Consider the following 15328-nt stretch of genomic DNA (forward strand, 5'->3'; position numbering starts at 1 on the left):
CTCAGAGACCTGTAGACCACCAACTACATTCATTTGCTCTGACTCGAGCTATGCAAAGCTGAGCCAGTCCTGGAAACACCCTCTAAATTCCTCCCCTAGTTCCAATTGAAGCAAACACAAACAGATTTTTTTTCTTCAGAATGCCAGCCCCTTCGGATGCCTGGTTTATCTCCACTAACATTTCCCAGTGATAAGAGGGGCCAAGGGTTCAGCACCCCACTGTTGCATCCATGGAAACGAAGCTATAAAACTCAGGAAGGCGGTAAATATGTTAGAGTCCCCAGATCTCCCTGGGTCAGCTGACTTTCTTGAACACATCTCCTCACTCCAACAGTAATAGCCTACGCTTCTGCGCCATTTACTCTGGGCCAGCCCATGTCCTAAAAGTTTCACATGGCTTAACTCATTTCATCCTCACACTAACACCACAGGGTAGGTGACAGAGCTGGGATTTGAAATGAGAAGTTTGATTTCAAAATTCAAACCTTCATGAAGTCCAGAACATATTTCTCTAAAGAATTCAGCTGCTGGTCTTGAGAGGACCCTCTACCTAGCTATTATGAGTATCAGTTTGTTTCTCTACATCCCTGGAGGATAATCTGCTAAATGCATCCTAATACTCATTTGCTTTGCTTCCTTTTTATGAAATCCCTACCCTCAGTTTTACCCAAGCTCTTGTCCATCTGCTCCAAACTACATTCCCCAGCATCCCGGTAGCTAGATGAAGCCACATGACTTAAGTCCAGCCAATAGACTATGAGTGGAAGCTGCTTAATGAAGCTGCTTGTCCTGGACTTCCTTACCTCCCACATCCTTCATCTTGAAACACAAACTGAGAGAAGCAAAACAGAAAAAAACCAACCTACCAGTGTGATATGCTTGCCCTTGGACTCAATGAAGAAGTAAATAAATCCCTTTCCTATTTAACCATTCTATTTAGGGATCTTTTTGTTATAGCAGCTTAGCCTATACACCAGATTCAGCACCTAAAGGTTCTCACCTTGTCTTATTCTGCTCAACATTCCCAAACCTTTCCATAGCACTTGGAATAGAGTAGTCGCTCAGCAAATATTTGTTAATTGAATGTAAAACACCATTACATAACAAGGGTAGAATCAGAGCCAAACAAACTGACTTATCCAAGGTTTGTAGAGGACCCTTATTCAAGTGAGGATAATGTTTCCTTCTCTCCTAGAAAACAGGAGCTCAGGCCTGAGGGTCTATGTTTAGGAAAGTGTTTGCAGTGGGGGAGGGGATGAACTCTCCCTGCGTCTGTTGTCAGCTCTCTGCTGAGACAGTGGATTTTGTGCTTAACCACAAGTTAGCTGAGGTTACTGCTTGTGTCCTAATAATGAGCTCAATGTGAGCACTTAGTACAGTGGTACCAGGCCTGAATTAAGCACTTCTCCTACATTGTAATATTCATTCTCATATACTCCCCACCATAATCCTATAAGGTAGGAATTATTATTATGCCCAAATGAGCCATCCAACCCCCGCCCCACCAAAGTAAGTTGGCCCAGCTTCATGGCTAGTGACAAAGTTAAGATTCAAACCCAAGTTGTCTGAGCACAAATGTATCCTCTCCTTAACCACTATGCCATTCTGCTTCTCTCCCTGTAGGACAGGCTTATACTCCTGATGACGATCACAAGTTTGGAGGACTGGGCCAAGTTTTGATGCCCAACGCACGGAGCTTCTAATTATGGCTGAGACACTTTTCCCCTGCGCATGGTTGACAAGAGGTTATGCAAACCCACAAGGCCACATGAAGACAGAAGGCAAACAGCCTCAGCCTTGGAGTCTATGCCAGCTCGCTCCTGCCCACTCCTGCTCCCAGGGCTGTCCTTGCTACCTCGCTGACCTCTGCACCCTACCTGCCCACACACTGCCACTCACAGCCTGCACACTTCCCCCTCAGCTACTTTTCCTGCATTGGCCTCCCTACCTCTGTGCACAATTCCTCGTAGGCCTTGGACCAAGGATTTAGCTCAGTGGTGCCGCCCCCTGCCTCACAAGAACAAGGACCTGAGTTCAATCCCCAGTACCACACACACACACAAAAAAAAAAAAAAAAAAAAAAAAAACCCCTCCCAGGCCTCGAAGCTGTCCCCAGTGAAGCATTCAAGGTCCAGACCTCCCCACCCAACATGATAATGGTATGACCCAAGACTCACATTCCACCTTCCTCAACTGCATCTTCGCAGACATCCTTCATCCACAACATCTCTTTCCTCACCATCCCCTGGACTCAGAAAAGTAGTCAGTGGCCAAGTAAGGAAGGAAACTTATACCAAAAGTTACAAACCAAATATGCCCTTGAGGGTTTTTCTTTGGTCCAGGCAATTCTTCTTCATGAAAAGTTAATTTGTTGCCCTTAAAGTTTTCAGAGTTCATATACAATTTTCAATTGCCAGCAGTAATTTTCCAGCTTACAACAATGCCCTCCATTCCCTATTCTACTTCTCCCACCCAGATGTCCCCTCACCTGTGTGTGTGGTCTGCCTGGCCCTCTGGATCTGTCTGCAATGACTGCTTAGTGTCTCCTAATTACTCAGCTGACGAGCATATTAAGAGAGAGAAGTTAGTCCGCCAGATCTCAAAGTTGAGTGCATCAGCAAGTCCATCCTGGCTACTGTTAGATAATGTTTATCAAGTACCTGGATGCACCAGGCATCACAAAGGCTGGGATAGTATCCCTTACTCCAGCCTCTCTCTAGTCTAAGTGCTCATCCACAGCACTTCTCCAAAGCCATAAGCATGCCAGAAAGAAGCATTTCATTTTCAAACACACAGGCCACAAACATCTTTAATTGTGTGCCATGCTAATCTGATTCTCCTCGCCTCACCCCAAGATTAACTCTTCTCCAGTCTGTTGTTCAGTTTATACACCCTCAACCTCAAGCAGAGTTGTGACCTTTCCATAAGGTTAATCCCCTCAGGGCCTGAATCCCTGGGCTTCCACCTGCTCACCCATGCCTGCTTGCTGGTACTTTTGCATTAACACTCTTGCCTCTCACTAACTTTCCAGACAGTTGGGAAGTCAATACTTCCCAAAGTTGGCGACCCAGAAAGTAGCAATCCCACTGCCCTATCTAAAGGGCAGCAGCTGCTGGCCACCTTGGTGGAATGAAGATTCAGAGTTGCCAAATCTTGTTTTTCAAGAATCCAGGAATATAATTTAGAAGAGAGTAACAATGGGTCCCTGTTGATAGGGCCTGTGCTGAGAAACAATCCCCTAAATTCTGGAAAGACTTTAAGAGAACCAAGGACCAGAGAGCAAATGCGAATGTCAGGAAAAGAAGGCTCCCTTTGAATGTCCCATTGGGACTGTCAGCCTCGGGGTCTCTGTCCCTTCTCACATCCCCAGGCCTAGCCAACGCACTGGAAGAAAACCCAGCACACTCAGCTAGCTCACCCTCCCAACTTGTCCCCCAAGAAAACAGGACAACTAAGAATGTCTTTGACTTGGTTCAGTTTTGTTGATTTTTTTTGTGGGTTTTTTTGTTGTTGTTTTTGTTTTTATTTTGTTGTGGTATGGATCAAACCCAGTACTTCATGCATGCTAGGTACGTGCTCTACCACTGAGCTATATCCCTAGTCAAATTAATTTTTTTTTTACTTCTTAATTCTGTTCAGTTTATCCTCAAAACAGATCTATTTTTTTCTTTCTCTTGTCCATCTTTTCCTTAGAACCCTCCAGTTCTTAATTCACACTGCATTATCTAGATTTTTCCAATAAATAGTTGCCAGTTCCATTTCTGTGGTTAAACAACTCTAACAAAGAATTCATTGAGGTGAAAGTGCTTATCTCAAGCAAGTAGCATCCTTTTCCTCCCCAAACCTCACAAAATTAACATATAAATGGCCCGGCAAGAGAATTCCTTGAGAGGTGGCAGACTATAACTACTCTTGCCCCTACACTACAAAGTTTTTTTAAGAGAGAGAGAGAAATGAAAAAAATGTCACAGATGTTCACTAACTTCCCAGGACGATAATCATTTTGATGCAAATATTTCTTCTCCCAGTTTAAAAAAATATACAATGTACAAAATGTTCACCTGAGGATGTGTCCCTCTGTATTTGGGCAGTTGGCAAATGATATACCCAGAAAGGAGTCCACGGGAGGACAGCTCACCCTGTGTCCCAGTTGGCCAGGCCTGGCACCAGCTGGAACCAGGGCCAGCTTTGAGGACAGCAGAGAGAATTGAGAGGATTCTCTCTCTTTTCAAAGCATAGAGCAGACATCGATTAATCCTCAAAAGATTCTTTCAAGGAGAACATTATCCCTTTCGGAGAGGAAGACGCTAAGAGGTATGGCAGGTAGTTGAAGGGAGGACAGAGGCAAGGATAAAAGAGCTCCTACTCGGGCCCCAGATCTCTCTCTCCAGAGAGAGTCAACTCGCAGGAGAAGAATAAACCTACAGAAGCCACGCAAAGGAGGAGGCCGAGGATCCGCTGCTTCAGAGGGTGTCCCTTGAGGCCTTCTTGTGCTCTGTCCCCAAGGAAGTCATAAAGCAAAACAAGGTCAGGAGCCTGAGCAGCTCTGTGTGCACTGAGCTGGGACTGAGAGAAACTTTGGGTAACTGAATTTGCATTCAAAACCTTTCTTTAGTAGGCTGGGGGTTTGGCTCAGTGGTTCTGCCGCCTGCCTCTTAAGTGCTAAGGGCCTGAGTTCGATCCCCAGTACCAAGAAAGAAAAACAAAACAAAAAAAGTTTTCTTTAGCATAGTGACCACCCAGTTTGTGGGAAAAGGGAAAACTGAAATCTGGACCCCATTTTCCACACTCAGTCTGTTACGATACCTTTCACCCCTCTACTAGAACAGGGAGAGACAGGATTTGTGTATGTAAACATTCAGTGCCCTGCCTGGCTGATCTTCCCATCTTGAGAGAATGATCCAGAGCTTCCTAGAACTCAGGCTCCTAAGGATTGCGACCTGTCATAGTGTTTGGCCCTAAACGTCACACATTCTCACGTTACACATTTATTTGACCTTTAATATTTTGCTCTGGGATTCCTGGAAAAGTGGTGTGCCGCTAGTCAAATATTATAAAAACAGCCCACAGTCTCTTCTCCACTTACACAGGCAGCGTTACTAGCTTACACACTGATTTCTGCAATGAATACTTTTGGCCTGCATTTTGTTTAACACAGGATAATTTGTTTTTTGCCACACATCATGTACTGTTCACATCACTAAACAGAGCCCACACCGTGTGCAACTTTACAGGGTTAGTGGAGATACTGATGTGTTTATAGGAAGGATTTCCTGAAGGATCTGGTGGGATTGCTTTCAATTTGCCAATAGTCAAGGAAATAAGGAAAGTTGACTTGCAACTGATTCTTTTTAAATTCAATGCCCAACAGCTATTCTAACATAGACTTGCAGAGGCATGGAAATGTCTGGAAAAATACAAAAAATTGTCCTCAGCTGTGGGGGCCAGAAGGGAAAATGTCTCTTCTCTTTTTTTTTTTCTTTTCCCCTAATTTTTGTACCTGTACTTTATTTTTCTTTTTAAAAATCAGTACATTGCTTTTAAACTGTTGAAAATCACAAAATGAAAATAATATTCTATGATCATTTATTTTTCCTGGTGTGGTGTTTGTCCATATCCTATACAAAATAAATCAGTAGATTTTAGAAACATCTTGCTATCGTTTACACACACACAGAGTGCCAATTCACAATACTCTCAACTCTCAGGGGGTGTCACCTGGAATGTACCACACTATGGACAGCATCTTCAATCACCCTGAACAGAGGAGGAGGTTGATGCAGCATTGGTCAGGACACTAAGTCAGATGCATGCCTCCAACACCTGTGAAACAGCTCAGGCTTCTTGACCTGACTTAAGGATACCCTAAGAAAGTTAGCTGGAAAGCCATCACTCTCTTTTTTTTTTTTTTGGTACTGGGGATCGAACTCAGGACCTTGCACTTGCAAGGCAGGTGCCAGAACCTCTGAGCTAAATCTCTGGCCCTCATCACTCTTTTAATTCTTGCCAATCATAAGTTGGACAAGGCTCCTACTCAGTCTTTGAACCCTACAAATCACCAAAGGACATGAAAACAGCCAATAAACTAATCCTTCCAATTACTGAGATATCTTCTCTTAAAAAATGGATTTTTCAAGTGACACCAACCTCTGTGATTATTTGAAGCATTTCTTTAGAAAACATTTCAGTTGGAAGCTTGAAAAATGGAGACCTAACCAGGTACCCTTACCAGGGAGGGGCCAGACAATTAGAAATGGAATAAAAAAGCAAGGTTGAAGTGTTAAGGCCCATGAGCAAATCAAATTTGTTCACAAAGAACTTATGAGTAAATCAGTGATCTGGAATCTGAAATGAAGGTAAATGTGGGCCTCTTGGACTCCTGGTATCTGGTAGAGCTAGGCAGTAGGATCAAACTGTCAATTTTAGCCTGACCCTGAAGTCAAAACCCTCTGATAGTCACAGGAGTTCTGCAGCTAATCAGTTACAGTTCACGCTTGTCATCACAAACCTGAGAGTCACCAGAGAGAGCCCAAATTTGCAACAAACCAGAATGCATTTCTTTTGGGGCATTGATGCCCTTCTGATTCTACTTTTGCCCTCTTCTTTCCAAGAATAATTTAGAAATGAAGGGAAGTAAGCTGAGAAAACCCTCACCTTTAGTATTAATAAGAATTGTACAGTCCCCGGATGATCAGAGTCCAGACTACATAAGACTTGAAAGAACGATCAGGACTTTGATATGGAATATGAAAAGGTAACAAGCAGGAGGGCTGGAGAGACCGAACTAGGAGGCCAGCATCTGCCAGCTCCTTCACTGTCTGACATGGTGATGGTCACTCCTATTTATTAAGCTAGGATGATCTACATTTACTACTCTATCTTTCTCTGTGAGATAAAATCCCAAATGGTTTATTTGCCATGCCAATTTTAAAAAATCAATAAGAATGGGAGAGTAGGAATTGAGCCAACCTTTTACCTTCTTTTCAAAGAGCTCTCACGTGTACCATCTCATCCTTATCCCTGGTAAGACATCAGATCATTATTATTAGCCCCATTTTACAGAAAAGGTAGCTGAGGCATAGAGTGGTGACTTTACCAGGCAGCAGGGTGTATAGAAACAATACTGATATGTTTAGAACATTATAGCAGCATCACTTCTTGGCCTTTTGGCTAAGATCAAGTGTAGAACATTACAGCATATTCCAGGGATGTTGGTCTGTGAAGGCCTCCCTGGGTTGTATCTAGAAGATTTGGGCACATGGCAAGAGACACAGAACTCAGGCCTCCACATACCAGCCTGGAGCTTCCCCCATGGGCTCAATCTACTTCTACACAACTTAATTCCTTGTTTTTTGTTTGTGTGTTTGTTTGTACTGGGAATTGAACTCAGGACCTTGCACTTGCCAGGCAGGCGCAGCACCACTGAGATAAATCCCCAGCCCTACACAACTTAGTCTTATAGAGAGCCAAAGCCAATCTCAGAAACCCAGTGGCCAAAGGACTCTACTGAGCCATTATATAATTCATATGTAAATTTGATCCAAAGCAGTAGGTATAACCTTGGGTCACCAGGACAGAAGAAAGAATAGCATCAGGAGCTGCTACCTAGGATTCATACCTCATGGGTTTTTAATGCTTGAGGTATGAATGAGCAGCAAGAGCCCCAAATTATGACCCCCGTTCTCAAGTTTCTTTTCTTTTCTTGGGCAGGGAATGTCAGGAAACTTAAGATCCTAGCATCTAGAGAAACCTCTGCTCCCAAAGAGGTGCACGAATTGTAAGAAAAGAAACAAGTGCTTCATGAGGGTGGCCTTAACGAGGCTTAAAGATTTCTGTGCTCAGCCTAGGCATTGGGCCTTCTCAGAGCTCATCCCAGGTGATGGCTTCGAGCAAGGCACAACTTCTTGGGCTCTCTCCGTGGACCGAATGAGGACTTTGTCTGTGGTTTCTCCCACCCTAGACAGTGACAACCACTACTTCTCCCCTCTTCCACTACACAAGTTCTCATCCTACCAGGGAGCCACAGAATGCTACTATGGTTCTCCAACCCCACAAAAGCCTTCCCCTTGGACCTTTTCCAGTGAAGCAGGAGAACATCTTTCCCTCCTCTCTGTTCATTCCTGTTGTAGGCTACAGCACTCCCAGGGCAGAACACTCTTCTATTTGGGGATCCATGAGGTATCTTTGGGGGGAAGCATGAGGAAAGGAAGAAAGGGAAAGGAAAGCTGAGGAGGAACCTGGCACTTCTGCCCATTTCCCATCATGCTTTGGAAAGAGCCTCCAACCCCTGCACAAATCTGAGGGGGAACCTGTCTGCCAGGAATGCAACAGGGATGAACACATGTGCAGGAGTTTAAAGTCCACCCTGCAAGAGACTGTATTTTGGAAAGAGCACAATCAACCAGGGAAGCCGAGTCCAGGCCCAGCTTCAGAAAAGAGCTTCTTCCTCCTCCTTCTGCCCCCTTTCCCAGCCCTGGCTTGGAACAAGTGGCTAAGCCAACCCAAAGCCAGCAGTGTGAATAATGCATGAGGCTAGCTCTGGGCCTCCCTGCAAGGGGACCCTGCAGGCTGCACAGATGGCTGTTTCACCACACAGGACACAGCTTTGCTGTGGAGGGGCTGAGATTCCAGCACAGCCTCTGCGCTCCTCAGTAACCATGCAAAATAAAGTGGAGCACCCCGAGAAAGGTCTGAAATGTGGGGAGAAGACTCATGAGTGAATGGGGATGTGTCAGCCATCGAGGAGCAGATCCCTACAGCTAGAATGATTTGTTAGCCCTTTTTTCATGAGTTAATTTGCTTCCAGCAGATTCCATTAGTGACCTGACAGACCCAAGGCCTGGAGGAGGGCCTGAGAAGAGCTGCTGAATCAGCAGACAGAAGGGGCACCAGGGAAGGCCAGAAGTCTTGCACCCCGCCCTTTGCCCAAAGTTTCTATTTGAAGAGCTTAGAACAACTATTTGCTAAACTCTTGTTAAGCAGCACCTCTGCACCACATATAGAGAGAAGACACTGTGAACCTTGACCGCCTCATATAAATGGCCAACTAGAAACTGACTCAATACAGGAAAAGAATTCTCACCTAAAATAATTCTGTCTTCCCAATGGCAAAAAGGAAGCAAGAGTCAAAGTTGTAAACTTGAGCCTATGTGCAACTAGGAATCTGAGTGTGGTGCCATAAGGGGCACTGAACGATCTCTGAGTTCCAGTTAACCAACCCTGCAAAATAAGGAAATAATGATGCTGTTACCACCCTTGCCCCTGTTACAACATAATCATAGCAACCACAGTGAACATTTCTTTGGCACCTGTTAAATGCTAGGGACTATGCAGTGAGTTTTGTATGCTGATGTTATTTGCTCCTCACAATAGCCTTTGTGGTAGGTAAACTGTACGGGAAGAAAAGTCACACAGAAAAGAGTCTGGGTGCCAGCCACTGAGGCAGGGGAAAGAGAAAGATAAACAAATATAACTAAGGCATGGTCCTTCCCTCCAGGAGTTGACCATCCACCTGCCTTATGCAAAAGCTAAAAAGCTAAAGTGCCTGAGGTGTCCTTTCAGCTCTGAAATATTTTTGAACATAAAAGTATTTCTGACAGCATTTACATTCACCCTCTATTTATTCTATGTGGACCTGTGCATTGGGAGGTAGCTGAAATGATGATCTGATAGATTTGGGGTGATATTTCTACTCTCATCCTTTTACTGTTTATGTTGCTTAAATTTTTAGAAACAAATACACATCGTGTCTATAAAATACAGGCATATTTAAGGCAGCTAAACAATACTATGAATCTCTCTATATATATTTTAATATTAACTGCATACTTGATAATAGTAAGGAATTATTGTTAACTCAGATGAGATTGTGAATATATTTTTTAAATCTTTATTTTTATAGCTACATAATAAAATATTTACAGGCAAAATAATATGTGAGATTTATTTCAAAATAATGCCCAGTGTAGGAAGGTAGGGGTGGGCTATAGGTGAGACTAGATGAGCTACGAGTTGCTAATTTTTGAAGCTGGATGATGGGTAAATGAGAGTCCCTTATATGATATGTTTGAATTTTTCCATACTGTCCAGTTTTAAAAAGGAATCCCTTTCAAGGCCAAGGGGGAAGCACTATTTCCCCAAAGCTGAGCTAAGAACCCAACTGGCAGTCTTTGCACCTGGGCTTTTCATGGTCCCTCACTTCCTCTTCCCTTTGACTAGGGCTGTTTATCCATTTGCTCTCTGCAGCTTCCACCAACACTCACACCATCACCCTAAATTTTCCAGAACTGCACATCATATCTGGAGGTACATTTTGGTGGCCAGGCCATCCCTATTCAACCTACCTCACCCTGGCCAGGGGACAGAGGGCATGATAGAGGCTCCCACACCTGTCTATAAACATCAGCTGCCATCACCAGGCTGGGCTCTGAAGACACAATTGTTTGACTACTGGGTTGGGGGCAGAATGGGGGGACAGTTCTTTCATTGTCACTGCAAAACTTGCCAGTTACCCCTTCTTTGGCAGGCATGGAGCCAGGGGCCAGTGATGAACAAGACAAAATTGCCACCTTGGGAATTACAAAGGAGAAGGAAATGCTATGAATGTCATCTCCCCAGCCCTCCAAGATTCAACTCCAGGGATACTCTCCAACACATCCCTGAATCACCTGGGACCTTGTCCAAACTAAGAAATTCCAACCCAAAAGATACAAAATGATGTCATGAGCTAGAATATCACCCTACCCATCCTAGTCCAGTTCCCCCTGTCATGGGACACAAAGAGCAAAACAATGGAAACCTAACATCAATGCAAAGGCAGTAGAAGAAAGGACATCCAGGCCTGACCAATCCAAGATTTAAATATATTTTTACTAAAATTTTACATTTAGTGTTATAAAGCTACTGGTCTGTTGCAGTTTAATTCTTTTAATGGTTTTGTTATGTACATCTCTAAATAACTATTATCTTGACTTTTCAGGGTTTCTTTCTTTTCTTTTTAATTTTCTATTTGTATATGTTGGTGGTACCGAATAATTACATTCATCTTGGGGAATTGGAACATGCACATATTGTACCCTGATCATTTTTACTCCCCGTTTCCCTTCCCACCCTACTCTCTCCCTCCTTCCCAACTCTACCAAATCAATTTTCCTCTTGCCTGCCACCTCTTTTATTTTGTTCTCTAAATTACTTATATTTCGATTTTCTCATATTAGAGAAACCATGCAATATTTAACTTTCTAGACCTGATTTATTTCACTTAGCATTATGACTTTTCAGTTTTTTACTTTACCATCTTTCCACCAGGGAATGGTGGGTTGACTCTTCCCTATCCTGTGCTTTCTCCTTTACCTGTCTTTACCTCACGTCTTCACTTCCTTTCTTTCCATTCCTCTATTTTCTATTTGCATATCTGCAATGTATCATTCATCTATTTATCTATCTCCCCTCCCCCCCTTCTTTTAAATAGATATAATATGTTTACTTTCTCAGTAATTACTATTTATGGGACTATGATTATATAAACCCTTTTCAGAGCTAAGATATGTAGTATTCTGTGATTACGTCTCCTCCCCTGGATAACATGTACTCCCCAGAATTAGTAGTTGTCACATTACTGTACTTAGCACTAATTCAAACCCCCAACTCTCCTTAAATCATACATTTCCTCTCTCAACATGTTGAGCACATATTTCCCACCAACTTTGGAGGATGAATTAAGAAAATTAGCAATTTCCCTACCAGGAAAATCTCATACAATCTTGATAACACAACCAGTCACCTCAATGTGAATGCTTAATCATAATATTTTCAAAGTTTCTTACTTTATCCCAGTAATGTAAATAGAATGACATGAATAAAAATTTTACTGCACTCATTAAAATATAGGATCTGTTGTGTATTAGCAGCAGACCTACAACTGTTCTCATGAAAACATGTGCTTTGCCCATAGACCATAAGCTCCAAGAAAACAAACCATTTCATTTTCATTGTTGTAACAGATCTTCAGCAACTAGCAAAACACTACCATGTAGTTGGTACAAGGTTGGCTGGCCTATAGTTGGTACTAGTAAAGATTTCCTAAATTGATTTCTAATACACTTTAAGAAATTGTTTTTACTTAAAGCTCAATGGCACATTATAGAGTTGGTTCTTTATACTTCTATAGCAACCAGTTTGCATCCAGGTCCCAGTGAAACCCACTGAACAGTGCTCTAATCTCCCTGGCCCAAGACGGAGCAAGGACAGGCCCAACAACATAGCTGCCCACTGGACATTTCCACATGGGTGCTGATCAGCCCACACACACCTGCTGCACCACAGTCCTCATCATCTCAGCAGTCCACCAGCTCGTCTGCCTTGTTCAGGCCGCTCTGCACCCAGTCCCTCCCCTCAAGGAGCTCCCGCAGCTGGAAGTGACCCACACAGGCACTGCTCACCTAAGGTCACCAGGCTCAGTGCTTTCAGAACATGAACTAGGCGCTCTGAGACCAACAGAGCAGGCAACTGGTTGTTCCTGGTGAAGGTTCAGGAGTCAAAACCAGAAGAGTTCATCAGGTAGATGCATGAGCATTAGGAGAAGTATGGCAAAAGCTAAGGCCTGGCAATGGAAAGGCCATGGTCAGGCTTGACTCAAGCTCAGAATCCAGGGAGAGGTGGGAGGGTGTAGGAAGCTGTATTATAATGTCAGACTAGGGAATCTGGCATCTATCCTGAGACCAACCTCCTGGTATCCCTTGGTAGAACTGAACCCTCTCTCTCTCCTGCATGTTTTCACACCTCTGCACACTCTCCCCAGAGTGCCCTTCCAGCCCAGGGCTGTGGCACAAGGCTTTGATTGCTCCATGTGCTGAGAATGCTTCTCTCTCAGAGATCTGCAAACGCCACTCCCACCCACCTGTATGGCTCTGCTCAATCATCACTTCTCAGGAAAGCATCACTGAGCACCCTCTACAAAGGGATGAAGCCGCACACAATTGCCCCTTCCCCGGCTTTATTTTCCTCCATAGCATTTGTACTATGCCTTAGGCCATTGTTCCTCTCCCCCACTAAAATGTGAATTCCATGGCAGGGACTTTGTTTTATTGACTGCTGTATCCCTAGCACCTACAGTGCTTGGCACACAGTGGGATCTCAATAAATAATTGATGGGTGAATAAATCAATGGTACCTATAATTCTTGAGTGATTTGTGTTGTTTATTTCTGTCCCCTCCTACAATATTAAAAATTGGTATGAGAGCAAAGATTGTACTTTAGATTCTTAAACCTCAACACCTCACAGAGGACTGCACAAGGTTGGCACTCAGTAAATACCGGATGGATGGGTGGATGGATAGATGGATGGATAACCGGTTGGACAGATAGAGTCCATGATAGTAGGAGGCACTGAAGGTATAAACTGAATTGTGCAAAGCTCGGCTTGATATGAGACACTGCAAACTTAGAACTCCAACAAGAAGTTCCCGCCAGTGTCCCCATGAACCAGACTGTGACCTTAATGAGAGGTGAATAGAGTCGGGGACAGAGTCCAGAGACACAGCCAGAGTTAAGTCAATACAACTCAGGACTATGTAGAAGTGGGGATGAGGGGAGAGAAGAGCCAAAGATGACCCTAAGATTTTTGTTTACATGACAGGAGAATAAGAAGATCTTAGGATACAATTTTGAGAGGAGAAACCCAGGCAATAGGATAGACAGGAAGAGAGAGGAAGGTTAAATCACAGGCACTGGCTGAAGACAGGGGAATTTACCCACTCATATATTTTATTAAGTCCTCACAAGATGGTAGGCTTTTTGCTATGTGCAAAGGACCAGGAAAGCTGCAGTGCCCAAGACAGGCCAGGCCTGTGCTCTCCTGAAACTAAATTCCAAAAAGAGCAGCAGATAAAAGACAGGTAGCGAACATTTGCAAATATTTTCTAATAGTGTGTAACTGTGAAGAAAATAAAATGGGATGATAGGTGCGTGATAGTGTTTACAACACTAGACATGGTAGACCAGGAAGGCCCTTCCAAAGAGGTGGGCTTTCCTACATTGAGGCAGAGGACAAAGATGGTAAGGAAGTTCCTGCTTCAGGGCTTCGATTTTGTTGAGCAAGTCTGGGATAGAATCATCTGCTGAGCAAGAGGAGAGGAAAAGTGTTCTCGGGTAAACAGGAAACATTGGGATATCTGCCACAGGGAAGAAATGGCAAGGGGGACGGATCATGATGGGGCACCACACTGATCCTGGAAACCATAAATGTCTTAGGGACTTGATCAGTGCACAGCATATGCATATTGCATATTTTACAAATATTATATATTGATGAAGCTTTATGTCCCTGAAGCTAGAATGAAACCAGCACTAATGCCCTACTACTGATCTGAAATTTCTATTCCTACTTGGTATGAGACAGGCTTGTCGGAGTGTTTATTTGATTTTAATTAAGTGTGATGGGCTGTGCGAGTTTTCATTACTTGGTTTGACCAGGCACAGTCCTTCCTCCGCTCCTTCTGGCAGACCCTAGTCCCTTCAGCCTATATTTCAGCTACTGCCTACCCACTCGAGTCACCCTGCAAATCAGTCATCACTACCCCCCCACACACACATACATCTTGCTCTACCTTAAACAGCTCTCCAGCACCTACAGGGTCCTCACCAAACTTTCCCCACAGGTACTTCTGAACACACCCTTTATTACCAGCCTCCTCTCCCACTCCCCCAGGCTGGCTTGTGTGTTCACTCTTCCTTTTGGAACCAAGCTCATTTGGATGGGTAGACACATGTTCATGCCTCAGCCCCACCTCTGCCAGCAGTGAGGTCCCAAGGAAACTGTGTAAACTTGAAGTTTCTTCATCTATGGAAATACTTTTAGCCTGGCATGGTGGTACACGCCTCTAATACCAGCTGTTCAAGAGGCTGAGGCAAGGATTGCAAGTTCGAGACAGGCCTTGTCAACTTAGCAAGACCCTGACTCAAAGAGCTGAGATGTAGGTAAGCGGTAGAACACTTGTGTAGTGCCTCTGAAGCCCTGGGTTCAATTCCCAGGTGGAGAGAGGTGAAGTTTTCTTATCTATAAAAAAGTTAATACTTCCTGCTTCCTAGAACCTCTAGTATTATTACATGAGATAAGGTGTGTAGTATGTAGCACCCTGGACACAGCTGCTGTGTGAAGTACAGGTGTTCAAGTGACAGTAGCTGGAACAGGGGTGGTTATTATTGTAGAAGGATGTGGTAGGATTTGGGGTAGTGTTCCAGGATGGAGTTTGTGCTTAGTGCATAAATCCCTAGATTTAATCCCAGTAGACACACACACACACACACACACACACACACACACACACA

At 43.8% G+C, this 15328-nt stretch overlaps 1 protein-coding gene across 7 annotated transcripts in view; it reads right to left on the reverse strand.

Moving 5' to 3' along the window:
* Window positions 1-15328, reverse strand: part of Dpf3 (double PHD fingers 3) — a 252482-nt gene that overhangs the window by 208465 nt on the left and 28689 nt on the right. For 5 of the 7 annotated variants that reach the window (XR_784515.2, XR_784513.2, XR_784514.2 and 2 more), the window contains exon 1: window positions 2178-2236. The exons of the other annotated variants lie outside the window; for them this stretch is intronic. Coding sequence is in view for 2 of the 5 variants with exons in the window: in XM_010645411.2 (XP_010643713.1) it covers window positions 2178-2227 (50 nt within the window). In the remaining 3 variants the exon portion in view is untranslated. Of the gene's footprint in view, window positions 1-2177; window positions 2237-15328 lie in introns of those variants that run through there. 7 annotated transcript variants of the gene reach the window in all.

Source organism: Fukomys damarensis, unplaced genomic scaffold, assembly GCF_012274545.1.
Source record: "Fukomys damarensis isolate Sample0158 unplaced genomic scaffold, DMR_v1.0_HiC HiC_scaffold_21, whole genome shotgun sequence".
In the NCBI taxonomy this organism is placed as follows: Eukaryota; Metazoa; Chordata; class Mammalia; order Rodentia; family Bathyergidae; genus Fukomys; species Fukomys damarensis.